The 17,705-nt window shown below is 38.8% G+C and overlaps 2 protein-coding genes and 1 long non-coding RNA gene across 3 annotated transcripts; all 3 read right to left on the bottom strand.

Moving 5' to 3' along the window:
* Positions 1-6,807: 6,807 nt before the first annotated feature.
* Positions 6,808-8,566, bottom strand: LOC112572987. The gene is made up of 3 exons (XM_025253017.1): positions 8,236-8,566; positions 7,496-7,716; positions 6,808-6,969 (listed from the first exon to the last, which is right to left on the bottom strand). The coding sequence occupies exons 1-3, from the start codon at positions 8,564-8,566 to the stop codon at positions 6,808-6,810; spliced, it is 714 nt and encodes a 237-aa protein (XP_025108802.1).
* A 3,058-nt stretch (positions 8,567-11,624) lies between these two features.
* Positions 11,625-13,560, bottom strand: LOC112572433. The gene is made up of 3 exons (XR_003100992.1): positions 13,380-13,560; positions 12,458-12,638; positions 11,625-11,905 (listed from the first exon to the last, which is right to left on the bottom strand). It is a non-coding gene; the product is annotated as an uncharacterized LOC112572433 (long non-coding RNA).
* A 725-nt stretch (positions 13,561-14,285) lies between these two features.
* On the bottom strand, positions 14,286-16,194 carry LOC112572988. Its single transcript, XM_025253018.1, has 4 exons — positions 16,116-16,194; positions 15,593-15,831; positions 14,419-14,636; positions 14,286-14,312 (listed from the first exon to the last, which is right to left on the bottom strand). Exons 2-4 carry the CDS (start codon positions 15,798-15,800, stop codon positions 14,286-14,288), a joined length of 453 nt encoding a protein of 150 aa, XP_025108803.1. The 5' UTR covers positions 15,801-15,831; positions 16,116-16,194.
* Between the last annotated feature and the right edge of the window lie 1,511 nt (positions 16,195-17,705).

A 17,705-nucleotide genomic window follows, 5' to 3' on the forward strand; every position in this document is an offset into this window, starting at 1 on the left:
ATCCTCAAGTTTTATTTTTAGTGAGATTATTCACCAAAACCATTAAAGTCAAGATAAAACACAAACGTTTAGTTCTATGTAGCATCTGAGTGTCAATGACATTATCTTTATACCTGTATGCTCTCGCCCAAAAACCTTGTACCGGACCAGTCCGTGCCTCCATGCTTTTAGTTTATTTTAAAATAAGCTTGCAGTGCAGTTATTTATATATATATATCATTAATACTTAAAACACAGAGAATTAGAACTTTGCTCTTATCTGTGTACTATTGTCTTACTGTAAGGAGTTCCAAAGACTAATATTAAATCTTGTTTTAAAATTAAAAATGCTGTAATACATATAATAAATATATTTAAAATGCACATTCAAAATATTTGAAATACACATCATAAAATGCATTTTCAAATAGATGGTATCAAATGCCGAAAAATTATTAATTTAAAAAAAAAATGAAACACGCCTCTTGGGCAATGATACAATTATGAGAACAGTAAATGATAAAAATTATAAAATGATAAGCAACAGTATGCTGTGTACGAAATGTTATTTCTGGAGTTTAGTAAATAATATCGAAAACAAGAAAGATATCGCAAAAGTGTGAGTGCTACTCACCTGTGACAGGCTGGAAGTAGGTGCTGTCCTCGTTCTCCAGGTAAGTGGCGCCTTGTTCGTAGGCCAGAAGGGAGCTGAGACAACACCTGGCTGTTATGTTGCCTTGTTGTACGAGCCCGCTCGGCATGATGGGAAGGCCTTACATCTCATCGTACAGCCTGACGCTGTGCTCACCACCGACTGAGGGACGGTACAAGGCACCTGAAGCTCCATTCCTGCAAAGTTCTGGAACACCACTCCGTTACTGTGCTCGGAGTTTGTATAGGAAATTGCTATGAAGGCAACACACATGAACATAACTCCGTCCTGAGAAAATGCAGTCATGATGAAGTCAGCAAGATGACAAATGTCCCACCAAACTGTTTTACCTAAGCAAGCGCTCTGTTAATTAAAGGTAAACAATAAATTATAGCCACTTTGTGTAAATCTTTTTCCATCAGCGCTGGCAGTTCTTTGGCATAAACATATGCTTAAAAAATTTCTCCAGTCTTTATGTCTATGCTGTGAACGTTTGTTAATAGAAAAAATGATGATGCACACGGAGAATATTTCCAGGTCATGTTCTGCAGGTCCACACAAACCTAAAGACCTCATCAATGTCTTGCTTCTCGTTTTATTGTCATGTCCGCTGAATGAACGTTTTTTTGGCGAATGAGTCAGGTTTCTCTGTTAACAATTACATAATGTATCCTAAATACTTAAAGAGCGATCCCACAACTGATTCTCTATCTCACATTTTTTACCTTTTTTACCCTCTTTCAGTAATTCTGCTGTTCAGGAGGGTTCAGGGGGGATGGTGGTTGAAGCTGTGAAACATAGAACAAGGAGGAGGGTGGTTGCACCTGGAGTCTCGCAACAATTAATGTGTTAAGCAGCTGTGTATTTATTTTTACGGTAACCAGGAGATGATACAGACGGGGCCTTAGTGGACATAATGGCCGAAAGAAACGAGTTTCGATGTTTCAGTGCAGTCACATACACTCTGATCGCAGTTCAACAAAAGTATGTCCACGTGGCGCCTTAATCGAAAGGGGCTGGTTTGTTTGGCAAGAAAAGTGGAAAATTTTGATTTTAATATCTCTTACACACCAAAAAAAAAACCCACGTAACTGGTTAATTCTGTTTGTCTTTATTTTGAATCCCTATGTCATGTGATTTTGACTTAGAGGTGTCATTACTTTCTTGGCCAAAAGCTTTGCCGTGATGACGAGGATCATCACTCTCTACACACTTAGCTTGAGACCCAAACCTTCTAACAGACCAACATGAAGAGAAGAATTATGAGTCACATCATTAAGACAGAGGACGTGCATGTAGTGGCATGATATCGTGGCCTTGTTCGTGAACCTCTGTGTGTCTGTGCGCGCCCTCAATGTGTGTGTTTTCTGCTGACTCCATAAGGCAATTGATGAAACTTTAGGAAAGAACAAACAACTTTCCACAGTCAATGCACGCGTACAGCACTCCAGCACTGCTGTTCAAATGCATGGACATTGACCGTCCATATTATCTTTGTAAATGCACATCCAGCAACCCATTTTCCAAACAAAGTAGAATCCGATTTCCTTGATGTCTGTATCCGCAAGTCCAGAAGGACGTGTCAAGTGTCTGAAGTCGTGTCTCGTAAAATATTTATGGAAGCTTGTCCAGCCCTTACCACAATGTAACAGCTTTAATTTCCTTTCAGGACAGTCGTTGTCGCCAGTCTGTCATGGCTGCTGGTTTTTACGTGTCGCTTGCATTTTAAACAGACTTTTTAACGACACAATTTAAATACATGTTGATTAAAACACTTTTGATGGCAAAATGACGATGGTGAATTTTATCTTCCATGAGAAAACGAATATAAGGCTTGCACTTTCGCACGAAAAAACCGCTTTCATTCACTTACATAAGACATCCACACAATTGTTTGCAAGCACTACACACACACATGTCTTACTGGGACCTTTTCTTTCTTACTGAGCTATATTATACTTGTATAAACAAACCTATATCCTATGGTACTAATCGTTGTATAAAACCAAAACACCGGCTGACGTGCTACACTCATTAAATGTCAAATAGAGACAGACAAATCTGTCAGCTTGTATTAATGTTATAAATCTTTTCCCATTCTTGTGCAATGTTTCAGTCACCAGAAATGATAGATTACCTCTCGTCTATTCTAGATTCTTGTAAGGGTGAACCACTTACACTCACTGCACCTAAGAACACCAGGCTGTGGAAATGTTTAGCTTGGTATGAATGGCAAATTGCAGTTATAGAATATAGAGTGTTGAAAATGTTTAGTGATCCAGAATTGTGGTGTGTGAACGGCTTAGATGATGTCTTCAAAACCAGCAAGTTGATGTGTGGAAACATAGACACACAGAATGTATGGATGGTCAAGTAGGAATGATGATGATGATGATGATGATGATGATAATTGAAGACGACGTCTACCCTCAAGATACAGGCTGACAGAGGGTGCACATCAACAGACAGCAACAACACTGACGTCACAGTTGTACACCGAGACGTTTAGGTGGTCAAGATGTTTGCCAATGGTTTCATTGATTTAAAACACGTACCTGTTTCTGTCCCAAGGGCACCTACCTGTGTAGCTACGTGCTTTTACCACCACAGAAATTATCTCCCATTTCTTAGTCCTCACACGGTAGGCTGTTCCTTGACAGGTTTTGCGAACAACGAACTTCTCTTTCTCTACCATTCTTCTTCTTCTCAAACTTCCCCCATCCTACCAGACCTTCCCTTCTTCCTGTTCTTTAATTTCATCTTGTCAGATACATCGATGGATAATCAGTTTGATGTCCACTTCTTACAGTACTTACATCCTAGAAACATGACATGGTGATCCTTGACTGTGAAAAGGAATTTTACCAACCCACCCTCACCCACAAAATTTTGTTTTAAACGTTTGAGGGCGATGCCTCTGATGTGCAGAAAATGATGATTTTCTTATAATTGTGGACATCTTTTCAAGGTGTGGTAAAGCATAGATTGAGAAACAGGCGCCCAGTCCATGTGTATGCATAGAATGTAATTATTGTAGTAGCATCCGCAACGAGGCAGAAAAGGTTGAGAAGAGATGACATACAACAAGCTTTATTAATCTTAAAGAGAAATTATAATTTAGGAGGATGTACTCAGTTACGAAGCAAAACTATACACAATAAGTGTTTTTCCACAAGATGGCCATATATGTATATATATCTACTGTGCACGCAAAACATAAGCCAGATAAAAAATCGCAACATTACATGTAAAACCATTCTTAAGACATGTATGACGATGATGCCTCATTATTTTGTTAATGATAATACTTTAAATCACAGCTAATATAATTTTGATAACATATATAATATATATGTATAAAGTAATAAAATAGTACATGATCAATAGCACTTTGTAACTTATATACCGCAGTACAACAGTTATTTATTACAAAAATAAAGAGCGAAGAATGCAAATGTTTATATCTCCCTTAACAATTAACATTAATTTGAGAACAAAGAGCATTATGGGTAAAGCTTTATATTTAGTGAGATGAAACAGGTTTGGATGTAGCTGAGTCTATCACAGTTGAAAACTTATCCACGTGTCTCTTGCAGCGCATTTATTTTGATGTCAGACGATGGATCACTCGCTTGTCTGTTTCCATGGATACGCAGCAATGTCACGTGACATCAGTATTGTATGAAAACCGCGAAAATGTCCGCTAGTACACCGCCTGCAACAGAAACAGCTGTCAGAGCAACGAACAATGGATGATACACACATGCAAACACACTAACACACAGACATACAAACATCCTACCACACACATACACACTAACACACACGTACAAACATACTAACACACACATACAAACACATTAACACACACATACAAACATACTAACACACACATACAAACACATTAACACACACATACAAACATACTAACACACACATACATACATACTAACACACACATACAAACACATTAACACACACACATTGCGGTTTGATGTCGGCTGTTGTGATGTGTCGCGTTCTTCGACCATGTTGACTTATTTAAAAAAAAAATTTGTCAACGTTGTGTGTACTTTTTAATTATAAACATATCTTTAATTGACTTCAAATAGTTTCACCATGCTTTTCATAGGAGAAGATTATATTTTTCATGCACTTAATAACGAAAAGACTTCTTGCGGTGACTCAGAGGACAGTAGTGTAGGCAGGCGGGGACTGTACACTCTCTAAAGTGTTAACACGCTGGTGAAGCTACATCTTGATTAACAATAGGATGTCAAGTGGATAACTTACTATAATTTATTTTAAGTGGATAATTTACTATGGCACACCAATAATATTATAAAATCAAAATGCCCCTCGGAGGAAAAATGGTTCCCCACCCCTGGCATAACAAAATGGTGAAACAACTTTGCTAGTTCATATTGAAAACTTCTCTTTGAATGTGTTACTCTCAATGTCAGTGTTTGAATATATGTTAAGACCAGTTCACCTACAAAAGGTTCTTGAGTTCGTTTAGAGGAGGATCCTTGTGAACCTTTTGTCAGGCTGCGATAATGAACACTTTGACATCAAAAGTGGAAACACTTGTCCTGTGTCAGTTAATACACACATCTTAATAATTAGGTTCTTTCGTACTCGTGTGTATTCTAGTCCTGTGAAAAGTTACAAGTGCAAAGCTTAAAAGAATAGTCTGTATAGGTCACTAGAGACATTGTGTGAGCGTTGTCCATTCCATGCGAGTGTCAGTGCGTTGTGCTGCCGTTAAGCGCCCGATGGCCCAGCACATCCGTCTTCGGCGTCAGTTTTCTTTTCCGAGTGTCTTTCTCGTAGAGAGACTTGCCGTCCAAGGCTAACGACCATCCTCTGGCCGGGTGCAACACTTTAGTCTGGCCTCTACCCTGACAGACCTGTTCGGCTTGGTTGGACCTGCCAGGAGCACAAGGCTCCCGCCGACATAGCTCTGTGGGTCGACGAGGCACACAAGCCACCACACCACTACAAGGTAAGTTGCACCAATTGGTGGTGGACTTGAGACATTGAACCACTCATAATTTTATTAGAGTAATTTCTTTTTCCGCCTCCAACGCCTTAGTACCATACATAAAAAATGTACATTTCAGTGAATTACATCGAAACAATGAACATAGAATATTACTGTTACTCAAGTTTCATACGACTTCGAATGTATTTTTTTACTTATATTATTGATATTTAAAAGAAATTCGTTCACACGGGCTTACTGCTGTTTGAGGACTGCCAGACTGTTGCTCCTTGAGATCCGCTGTAGAGGATGGCTGGAGCGGGAAGTCTTTCCCAACTGCAAGAATACATTGTTCCATCCACGACTACCAGCCACCCACGATCGTTTTGGCATCCTCCATAGTTTGCCTGGATGAAGAATCGTCGCAAAATTGGTGAATGTCTGAAACAAACCTCTAGATACTTACACCATGAATATTCCTCCATTTTGTTTTCATCCCATTGCACGAAAGTAAACTACTTAAATTTGCACAGTGATAAATAAAACTTTTTTTTTCTCAACATCTTAAGATATTACAGCAGCAAAGATAAATGTCAGCTTGTAAACAAAAATGTAAAGAATGGTGTGAGATGACAGTTTGAGTGGAATTAAGTTGTTACTAAGTTTTTATTATAAGTTTTTATTATAAGCCAGTTGTTTTACCACGTCTTGTAATTTCTCCTAGTGAGATAATAAAGTTAAATTGAATTGAATTGAATTGAATTCACGCTAAAACTTCTAGCTAATCCCAGTATTAACATATCTGTGTGTGAAATAATAATTATTATTGTTATAAGAAGAACAGAAACAAAAATAACAACAAAAAACAACAACAACAACAATAATAAGAGGAAGAACAAGAAATGTGTAAATTATATAATGAGCAATCACTCTTACAAAGAATCATGCGCTCAGCTTAAGAATTGGAAGAAAGGCAGAAGGAGAAACTACTATGCAGACATGTAATACAAGACAAACACAGAAGACAGAAAGAATAGGGCAGCAAACACTAAGGATGGGAAATGTCGAAAATCTGACTACAAAGATGAGTAGGTCTAATAATTGACTATAGTATCATGCAAACATCTTTTCTTATTACTGGTTACTTTCTCTTTCTCGCTCCCTCCTCGCTGACACTAGAGGAAGTGTCCACCTACCCTGCTACTGAGAAAAATAGGTAGGAGTTGTTTGGAAAGAGATCCTGCCACGGGGACTCGAGGACTCGGTACTGACTGAACCAGTCCAGGTATCCGGAGCCACTTCCATTGAAAACGATGTTTACCTGTTGGCTGTTCTTGATGAGGCTCACGCGAACCTAAGTCAGAACAAACATTTTAGTGACATTTAGCAGCGAAAACAGAAACAAATGTTTCACCAGCTTTGGCTAAGCTTTACTATTGCTTTTGTACAAAGATTCGTTGCCGATCTTTATCAAATGTTCTGTGATATGTAAGAAGGAAGTTCGTAAAATGTTCTGCTAAAACTCAGATTCATAAGAAGCTGTAGACAGAATTTTAGATATTGCTTCTGGTGTGCATGTAGCTCTGAGATAGCAGTCCATCCGTTCTAAGTCTTTGTCCCCAGAAAACATACGAGTTCTGCTAGTAATGGCGTGAAATGACAGTAAGAATAGCGGGCACAGTGATGAAAACAACCTTCCCCCAGGAAAAGAGTTTAAAAATACAAAACGCGCTCAAGGATTACAAAGATCGATTTCACCAATGTCTGAAAATCTGCTGTAAGAGAGCGATATGCAAACATTTCATGACACATCAATAAATATGTTGTCTTTGTCTGTTGTTGTAGACATTGTTGCCAAAGGCAACATTGAATGTTCTCACCTTCTTCACCTTGAGCTTGTCCCAGTCGTCCAGCAGTCGACTTCTGAACAAAGTGTTGCAGGGCTTTGAGGAGTTCATGCTCACACATCCCACCTTCATATCCTTTGACCCGAGCCAGTGGTCATGATGAAGGCCAGTCCTCGTCCACGTGGCGTAAGTCTCTTGGCCGCTGCCCGCCAGCACCCGGAACACCAGCGTCCAGTTGTCATACCGCACCGTGTCTGTTTGAAGACAAGTGTCAAGATATAAAACTGATACAAATATCAGTCCTAAAAGTTTAATGGAAGTTATTGGTGTGAGAGTTATGTGGGCTGCATAATTAGAACAAACGGCGACAATTCGTTTCATAATGAAGATGTTTTTTTTAATGTTTGCAATGCAGAAGTTTGTATATATATATATAATTTTTATTTTATAAATTACTAGAACTTTGCTCTAGTATGCATGTTTGGGGAGGGGTACACATGACTATGGTTATCACAGGTTATTACCTTACTGTAAATACAGTAGAACCTCAGTTATCCGGTTTAATGAAAGGCGCCTGTCATCCAGATAAATAAATCATGGAAAATTAAATATTATTCTGAAAATTTTCAAATGCTGATATCCCTTTGGCAATCCCGCACGTGACTTCGATTGATGGTTGTTTTGTTTTGTTTTGTTTTTTAGGCGGTGTCGGTTAATGGAATGTATGGTTAATTAAAGACCATTAAAGAACAACAGAGTTTAACACTAATTACCTGTGACAGGCTGGAAGTAGGTGCTGTCCTCGTTCTCCAGGTAAGTGGCGCCTTGTTCGTAGGCCAGAAGGGAGCTGAGACAACACCTGGCTGTTGCCTTGTTGTACGAGCCCGCTCGGCATGATGGGAAGGCCTTACATCTCATCGTACAGCCTGACGCTGTGCTCACCACCGACTGAGGGACGGTACAAGGCACCTGAAGCTCCATTCCTGCAAAGTTCTGGAACACCACTCCGTTACTGTGCTCGGTGTTCACTTCTTGCAAGACAGAGGACATTACTGTGAAGGCAACACACACCAGTACAACTCCGCCATGAGAAAAGGACATCATGATGAGGAAGATGAGAGACGTCTCACCACGTGATGATCACGTTGACTGCAATGACGTTGTTGCTAAAATAAACCTGTGGATAGAATTACTGTGCTGCTGACTGGTCATCAAGTTATTTTTGCCGATTTAACTTTACCTAAGCAAAGTTTAGGAGTAAAAATATTACTTAAAGTAAGCAGTTAAAAGTTTGAAAATCACTCACGGATTTTTGCATTGAAACTTTATTAGTAATTGATTTGTATCCCTTAATTAGACCGCAGTAATCAAGCTGCTGTCAGTACAGTACAGTACAGTACAGTACAGTACAGTACAGTACAGTGCACTACAGTACAGTAGAGTTCAGGACAGGACAGTACAGTACAGGATAGTGGCTTCTGACTACAATCGGAAGTAACGCGAGTGGTCTAATGACAGACTCAAGATGATGTAGACAAAGGATGTATTCTTCCGCATCCACAACACAGGAATCATTAGAGTAGCCGCTGCATAGTTACAAAGTACACAAATTGTGTTGGTGGGTATCGAGCACCTTTCTGTCTGTACCTGGATTCACAGGTCAATCAAAGGGTCATGGTCGAGACGGTGTGTTGATGGCAGACCTTGTGTTGAGAATGGTGAGGATCGCCATTTATTACAAGCTGGGAAGATTTTATGCTAATCATTATCGTGATGACGAGGGGTCTTTCTGTCTACCCACCCTGCCATCCATTCTTAAGACTCACCTACGACATTTCATCTACTGTTGTATTCATCTCTTTACTCTCCCGTTTTCTTATTTAACCCCGAATGCAGTTTTACCTGTTTGTCGGTATTTTCTTCTGTTTATATACCATTTGTTCTTTCTCATTGTGCTAATGATAATGAAGAGCATTTAGGAAAGCAATAAGAATAGGAACAAAAATAATGGAAGAACAGCAGCTGTTCAGTTCAGCTGTGGAGCAAACTAATGTTAAGAAAACCTCCTACTTATAACGAGCGATGAAAGTAAAAATGAAAACCCTTCAGCGCAAATATCAATGTTTGCTTAAGAGAACGAAGAGTATTTCAAAACATCTAGAAATAACAAAAAAAAGATTTGCTTGCTTCAAACTGTGAAGAAATATCTTCATCCTGTGACATTTATCATTCTTGCTATGCAAGTAAGGATGAGTGGAAGGAAGAATAAGGGGATCAATGGACTTCCAGAGAGAGATCCCTGAGACTTGCACTACTTGTTACCACAGTTATGTGAACGGCAACAGGAGAAATAGTTTTAACAATGTACAACCCCCGGTGTCTTATACTGCTGAGTGTGTTACTGTTGTTGCGTCCTTTCTCGTCTCCCTCTCTCATTCTCACTCTCACTCTCCCTCTCATTCTTCTTCATGTTTTGTGCTAACTGTTCGTTGTCGTCCACTCGAACAATGCCCAAGACAACTAATGAAAAGAACAGTCAATGCACGTGAAGAACACTCTAGAAGAGCTATTCAAATGCACAGACAATAGCCGCCTCTACTCTCCTTGTAAATGCAATCCCACTTTCACTTCAATAAAAAGTATTAATGTCTGCAAGGTTAACTGGAGTGTTCACTTCCCGGAAGTCGAGACTCAGAGAACAACGATGGAAGCTTGCACGTTGTTCGTAAAAACATCGAAGATGGCAGACGACTGTAGGTTATCTGATTCCTCCATCAGAAGTCACCTGCCTTCCTTTAAATACTGATGTTCTTCCGCTTCAGTCATACAATAAAACATCTGTGTTTGCGAGAGATAAGCTGTTTCTTATCTGACAAAATATTGGAGGCAATACTTGTTCAGCACAACAAGATGTTGCGCTTTATAAATTCCAATAATAATAATAATAATAATAATAATAATAATAATAATAATAATAATAATTCTTGTTGATAAATATTCACATATTATTGATTAGAAGGTGGCTGTAGATGGTTTTCTATCGTTCTTTGACAGTCGTTGTCGCTGTTGTGTCATCGTTTCTAGTTTTTACGGTTGCCATGCATGTTGAACAGACGTTTCAACACATAATGTAAACAGAATAAATAAGACTTGTGTCCTAAAATGAGGGGGAATTTTATATCCCTCCAAATATCCACATGACTGGCACCAGATACACAAAAATCACATTCTCGCTCTGAAAGACCCAACATTTGCGCTGGTTTACATTTTTATTTTAGAGTGGACATTTAGAATGTCTTGTACATACAACCTACATATCTACCAAAAGTTTCTGAAGAGAAAACCCTGTTTTCGATGTATCAAGCTTTTGATGTTTTCGTTTTCGTGTTTGTTTTAGACAAACATTCAATACGAGACTGGCCGTGTAGCCCCATTGGAGGCTCGTTCAACAAGTTCTCGGCGTAGTATTTATTCTTCCGCCACTGACTGGTTGGTATACGCAGAAGGTAGTCCGTTGGAGAAACTTCTTTTCTCAAACGATAATTGAAGATCTCGTCGAAACGACCCGGATGGTTGAACTTGCTGACCTCTCCGGCTCCCAGTGCTAGTTGGGGCAGGAAACATTCTTTGTCTTCTCTACGCTCGTCCCAGAGCTCATACACACCGAGTTCTTCAATTTAATAATGTGTATAGAGAGAAATCAAGAGGTTTACCTAAATAATAATAATAGTAACAAAAATAATACACAATTACACCACACCGCAGTAGCAAAATTATTTTTCAAACAAAAAATATTCTAGTCACAACATTTATAATAACAATGTATGTAGATATATTGAAAAGGTTTAGGTTAATGATAATAATAGTAACAAAATAATATATATAAACAATTACAACACACCGCAGTAGCCCTCTGTGTAAATTGCAGAAGTTAAGGAGTAGGAAATACAATTATTTATATCTTCTAAGTATAATCTTATTTCAGAACAGTAAGGGTAAAGGTGAAACAGGCTCGAGAAGTAGTTGACCACTTGTAACATTTAGAAACTTATACACGTAAGTGTAGCATTTATTTTAATGTCAGAAGGTAACTACTATTAATAATAAATAAAGATTTACATAGCGCATATTCACACTCATATGGAGCATGCTCTTAGCGTTTAAAACAAGAATGAGACATGGAGAACATGGAGAGAAGAATAAACAACAAAACTGATGACAAATAGAAGACAAACATAAAAGCGGAGAGAGAGAGAGAGACACCAAGTATCAAGAACTGAGAATATCGAGATTCTATAGAGGAAGACAATAGAAAAGTATCAAAAAAAGGGGAAGGTGAACAGGACGAATATTGTGTGGAGCTTGTGTCTCCAAGGATACGAGGTAATGTCACGTGACATCAGTATTGGATGAAAACCGCGAAAACGTCCGCTAGTACAACACCTGCAACAGAAATGACTGTCTGTGCTAAAGGACACATCCTGTCCTCTTGATACAAAAATCTTAATATGAAGCTTTTTCTGAACTCATTTGTGTATTCTGTGTGTTTTCTTTCGATTACTATCAGAGATTACAAGTGTAAGCTTAGAAAAACCATGAGCTTAATTTCAAGCTTTGAACCTTTCTTTAACATTTATCCCCTAGTGTAATTTGTTTGCTTATTTTTTTAACCTACGATAATAGGCTAGATCCACCAGTCCCATTACATAAAAATTTATTGAATTCACTTTATAAAGTCAACAGCACTAAAGTCAGTTAGGATGTGCTGCATGATTAAACACAAACCTTGACAATTCCTTCAGTTCTATATTTGCGTCAATGACAATGACAATGACAATGGCAATGACAATCTCCCATGCCTATATAGTTTACTCAAAAATATAAAGTCCATAATATTTAATCGAAACAATTATCATGAAATATTATTGATGATCACGTGTCATAAACTTTGATGATATTTATTGATATTATTACTATTCGTTAGTATCGGCTTACTGCTGTTTGAGGACTGCCAGACTGTTGCTTCTTGGGAACCGCTGTAGAGGATGGCTGGGGCGGGATGTTTGTCCCAACTACAAGGATACTTGTTCCATCCACGACTACCAGCCACCCACGATCGTCTGGGCATCCTGCATAGTTTGCCTGGATGAAGAATCGTCGCATAATTGGTGAATCTCTGAAACAAACCTCTCGATATTTACACCGTGAATAATTTTCTATTTTGTTTTCAACATTTCCAAGTGAAGTTAACACGATAGTCGACTACTAAAATTTTCCCAGTGGTGAAAGAAAAATCTTTTTTTTTTCTAAGCATCTTAAAATTCGAATATTTTTCAGCAACGGAAAGAAATGCGTGTGTTTTATATATGAAGAATGGTTTTTTACTCATAAGAATGTTTTTTTTTATTGATCTTATACATGACAACTTATAGCTTATCACAATTTTACAATACAGTCTGAACTGATACAGTGAAAGCACCATGGATGTTTCAAACAAAACAAAAACAACAAGAACAACAATATGATTTATATGTCGCCTAACTATGTTCACGAATGAGCAACGTTCAGCGCTAAAGACATGAACAAAACGACGAAAGGAAAAGCAACTATGCAGACAAGTAATAAAAGACAAACACAGAAGAGACAAAAAGAAATCGGGAATCAACTGATAAAAATGGGGAGGGTCAAACATCTGCAGAGAAAGACGAGCATTGGGGACTAATGAATTGACTATAATCACAACAATGTTGTTTACTGTAGATAACTTGTTGTGGAGCCATAGAGTGCTGTGTATTTTTCTTCTTCACGCTTACACAAATCTTTTCGTATTATTGATATTTAATCTCTCTCTCTTCACCTTTCTCGCTAATAGTGCCAGCTTACTGCCACTGACAATCTACTGTCACTGTCAACTTACCCATCAGCTGAAAAAAACTGATAGGAGTTGTTCGGAAAGAGATCCTGCCACGGGGACTCGAGGACTCGGTACCGACTGAACCAGTCCAGGTATCCAGAGCCACTTCCATTGAAAACGAGGTTTACCTGTTGGCTGTCGTTGATGAGGCTCACGCGAACCTAAGTCATAAGAAACATGTTAACCCCTCACTTGATGACATTTAGCAGGAAACATAGAGACAAATGTTTGACCAACTTTAGCTAAGTGTTTATATAGCTATCAGGTAAGAAATAAATCTTTGTCAAACTTGATAAAATATTCGGCATATGTAAGAAGTGAGGAAGTAAGATTTCCAGAAGATAACAGATACAAATGTATGAAGGACTGTCAGCCATCAAAGAAGACGTGATCTTTTTTTGCGCCTTTGAAATAGTAAGATGCAATTTTTAATTAAAGTTTAATATGTCAGGCTTGGCACTGATACTTTGAGTAACTATTTAATTCTGAGGATGCAAAATACAAGCAGAGTTGGCTGTAGAAAGTAGTGCATGGCTTCCCTGTAAGTCTAGACAGTCAGGTGGCTCAACGATCAGGTGTTTATGACCAGGACATGGAGGTCCTTAACTAATTTGATCTCTCCCTGACACATGTATCTACATGTTAAAACTCGTAACTGACCAGAAACCTCCCGCTGATGTAACTCAGATTCATAAGAAGTTGTAGACAGAATTTTAGCGATTGCATTCTGGTTTGCATGTAGCTCTGAGGCAATCCATCCGTTCTAAAGCTTTGTCCCTAAAAACATTCGGGTTCTGCTATTAATGGCGTTTAATGACAGTAAGAATAGTGGGCACATTGATAAAAACAACCTTCCCCCATCAAAAGTGTTTAAAAATACAAAAAGCACATTCAAAGGGTTTGCAGAGATCAATTTCCCCAATGTCTGAAAATCTTCTGTAAAATGGAGAACACGCAAAGATTTCATGACACATCTATAAATATATTGTCTTTGTCCATTGTTGCTGGCGTAGTTGTCAAAGACAACATCAAATGTTCTCACCTTCACGTTGAGTTTTTGCCAGTCGTCCAGCAGTTGACTTCGGAACAAAGTGTTGCAGGGCTTTGAGGCGTTCATGCTCACACATCCCAGCTCCATGTCCTTTGACCCCAGCCAGTGGTCATGATGGAGGCCAGTGCTCGTCCAGGTGGCGTAAGTCTCTTGGCCGCTGCCCGCCAGCACCCGGAACACCAGCGTCCAGTTGTCATACCGCACCGTGTCTGTTTGAAGACAAATGTCAAGACATAAGAACGATGCGACAATAAATCCTGAAGTTTTATTTTTAGTGAGATTATTTAGTAAAACCATTAAAGTCAGCGAGGCTGTGCTGCAGAATTAAACACAAACCTTGACAAGTTCTATTTAGCGTCTCAGTGTCAATGACAATGAATCTTTATATCTGTATGCTCTCGCTCATCCTCAGGGGAGGGAAAATCATTTATAAAACTAAATGGTGCAGGAAAAAATGCCATAATCCACTTAAAATAACCACGGGAATAGAAAGTGTCAAAGTATCACACCATCACCACACTTCCTTGCCAGCAACAGGACCGCCATTCCTAACAAAGCCACAGTAGATTATTAGATGGACTACAGTATTCATGCCCTTGAGTCAGAAGTGGGCCATGGACACCTTGTTATGAGACATAATTAATTGTTTGTCTCTTGTAACAGAGTCAAATGCTTTGATAAAATGTATAAATGCTGTTTTTTGTCATGTTGGTCACTTTTATATATAATAGCGAAAGTGTAAAGATATGATCTATTATACTACGATCTCTTCTAAAACCATAATAATAAATATGTAGCTTTTAAAATAAGCTTGCAGTGCAGTTATAGACATAATTAATACTTAAAAGACAATGCATTAGAACTTTGCTTTTGTCTTTGTGGTTGCCATGCTGTAAAAAGTTCCAAAACTAGATCACTTCTTGTTTTTAATTTTTTTTGAATGCTTTAATGTTATAAATGTATTTGGAATACACATTATAAAATGCATTTTCAAATAGATGACAAAAATTATCAAGTTTACTGAAAAGGGTAACAATTCTGAGAACAGTGAAATGATGATCAACAGTATGCTGTGTACGAAATGCTTTCTTTTTTTTTTTTCGACACTTAGTCAAATTATATTGAAAACAAGAAAGAGATCGCTCAAAGTGTAAGTGCTACTCACCTGTGACAGGCTGGAAGTAGGTGCTGTCCTCGTTCTCCAGGTAAGTGGCGCCTTGTTCGTAGGCCAGAAGGGAGCTGAGACAACACCTGGCTGTTGCCTTGTTGTACGAGCCCGCTCGGCATGATGGGAAGGCCTTACATCTCATCGTACAGCCTGACGCTGTGCTCACCACCGACTGAGGGACGGTACAAGGCACCTGAAGCTCCATTCCTGCAAAGTTCTGGAACACCACTCCGTTACTGTGCTCACAGATTGTATAGGAAATTGCTATGAAGGCAACACACACGAATAGAACTCCGCCCACAGAAAATGCAGTCATGATGAATCAGCAAGATGACAAATGTCCCACCAAACTGTTTTACCTAAGCACGCTGTTAATTAAAGATAAAAATAAATTAAGCCAGTTTCTGTAAATCTTTTTCCATCAGCGCTGACAGTTATTTTATACAAACATATGAAGAAAAAAGGTCTACAGTCTTTCTGTCTATACTGTGAACGTTCATTATCAGAAAATATATTTTACTGATGTTGCACCACGTAGAATATTTCCAGGTAACATTCTGCAGGTCCACACAAACCTAAAGACCTCGTGACTGGGTCACTTCTCGTTCCACTGTCGTCGGCTGAACGCTTTTTGGCGAATGAGTCAGGTTGTTCTAAAAACAATTACATAAATTATCCTAAATACGTAAAGAGCAGCCCCAGAATTGATTGTCTATTCGCACTTTTCCCCCTCTGTTAGTAATTCTGTTGTTCAGGAGGGTTCAGGGATGATGGTAGTTGAAGCTATAACACATAGAACAAGAAGGAGGAGGGTGGTTGCACCTGGAGTGTCGCAACAATGAATGTGTTAAGCAGCTGTGTATTTATTTTTACGGTAACCAGGAAATGATACGGAAGGTGCCTTAGTGGACATAATGGCCTAAAGAAACGAGTTTCGATGTTTTAGTGCAGTCACATACACTCAGATCGCAGTTTAACAAAAGTATGGCCATGTGGCGCCTTCTATCGGAAGGCGCTACTGCATCCTCTGGCGATAAAAGAGGATAATGTCGATTTTAATATCTCTTACAAATTGCAGCAAATAACTGCTTTTAATTTTGTTGTGAGCGGTGTCTTTACTTTTAATCACTATGTCACGTGATTTGAGCTGATAGCGCTCAGAAGTGTCATCACTTTCTCAGACAAAACTTTTTCCGATCAGCAATCGAAATCATCTTAACAACAAACCGACTACCGATCTCCTACACTGGTGCAAGTGTTACAGTTGTTGCCTCCATCTCTCGCTCTCCGAGCAGCACGTGCTCGCTAGTCTCAGTGTCTCATTCCTCTATTCATCCTTCCTCGGTTAAACGCTTTCTAGTGCAAGTAAATTTATTCCCAGTTCTTTTTATTAATCATAAGGTTAAACATCAGATACACTACAGCAGAGACTGTTAATATTTTTTTCTAAATCCAGAATGATGCCTTGACATATTCTTCATCAGCTGTAAAGTGATGATGTGTTTGTTTGACATACAGTTACGAGTTAAGATTTGTTTACGTTTTATATAAAAAAATCGAACAACAACAAATAAGATGATGTTGGTGGGTCTGTTTGTGAGCCTCTGTGTATGTGTGTGTGTGTTAATGTGTGTTTTCTGCTGATTGATCTCGGCGGTAAATCGAAAATGACACCAGGCAACTAATGAAACACCAGGAGAGAACAAAAAGTCTTGTACAGTCAATACACTCGTAGAACACTCCATGATGGCCATTCAGATGCCGTCCATACTCTCCTGATAAATGCACAACCCTTCTTCCTGCCCAGTAAAAAAAAGTATTCAAACACTTTATCCAGAAGGCCAAATGGACGTTTCAACTCTCGGAAGTCGTGCCTCATAGAACATTAATGGAAGCTTGCACGGCCTTTGAGAATGTGTGCTTTGTACCTTAAACGTGGTAGGCGATGTGAGGTCATTTGATCAGGTCAATCCCTCCAACCCTCTACTCCCCCACCCACCCATTAAAATGGATTCATGTTCTACCGCCTCCTTCATACAAAAAGTCTATACTTCCACAGACAAAGCTGTTACTTATCAGACAACTGAAGGAGAGAATATTTCTGACACGA

Source organism: Pomacea canaliculata, linkage group LG9, assembly GCF_003073045.1.
Source record: "Pomacea canaliculata isolate SZHN2017 linkage group LG9, ASM307304v1, whole genome shotgun sequence".
NCBI classification, from domain to species: Eukaryota; Metazoa; Mollusca; class Gastropoda; order Architaenioglossa; family Ampullariidae; genus Pomacea; species Pomacea canaliculata.

Excerpts from the sequence above, each read along its gene's own strand:
- LOC112572987 (XM_025253017.1), bottom strand. The coding sequence starts at position 8,566 with ATGATGTCCTTTTCTCATGGCGGAGTTGTACTGGTGTGTGTTGCCTTC. Across the intron at positions 7,717-8,235 it reads CTACTTCCAGCCTGTCACAG|ACACGGTGCGGTATGACAAC; the intron begins GTAATTAGTGTT and ends GTCTTCAAACAG. Across the intron at positions 6,970-7,495 it reads ACAAGCTCAAGGTGAAGAAG|GTTCGCGTGAGCCTCATCAA; the intron begins GTGAGAACATTC and ends GTTCTGACTTAG.
- LOC112572988 (XM_025253018.1), bottom strand. The coding sequence starts at position 15,800 with ATGGAGCTTCAGGTGCCTTGTACCGTCCCTCAGTCGGTGGTGAGCACA. Across the intron at positions 14,637-15,592 it reads CTACTTCCAGCCTGTCACAG|ACACGGTGCGGTATGACAAC; the intron begins GTGAGTAGCACT and ends GTCTTCAAACAG. Across the intron at positions 14,313-14,418 it reads GGCAAAAACTCAACGTGAAG|AAGATTTTCAGACATTGGGG; the intron begins GTGAGAACATTT and ends TCCATTTTACAG.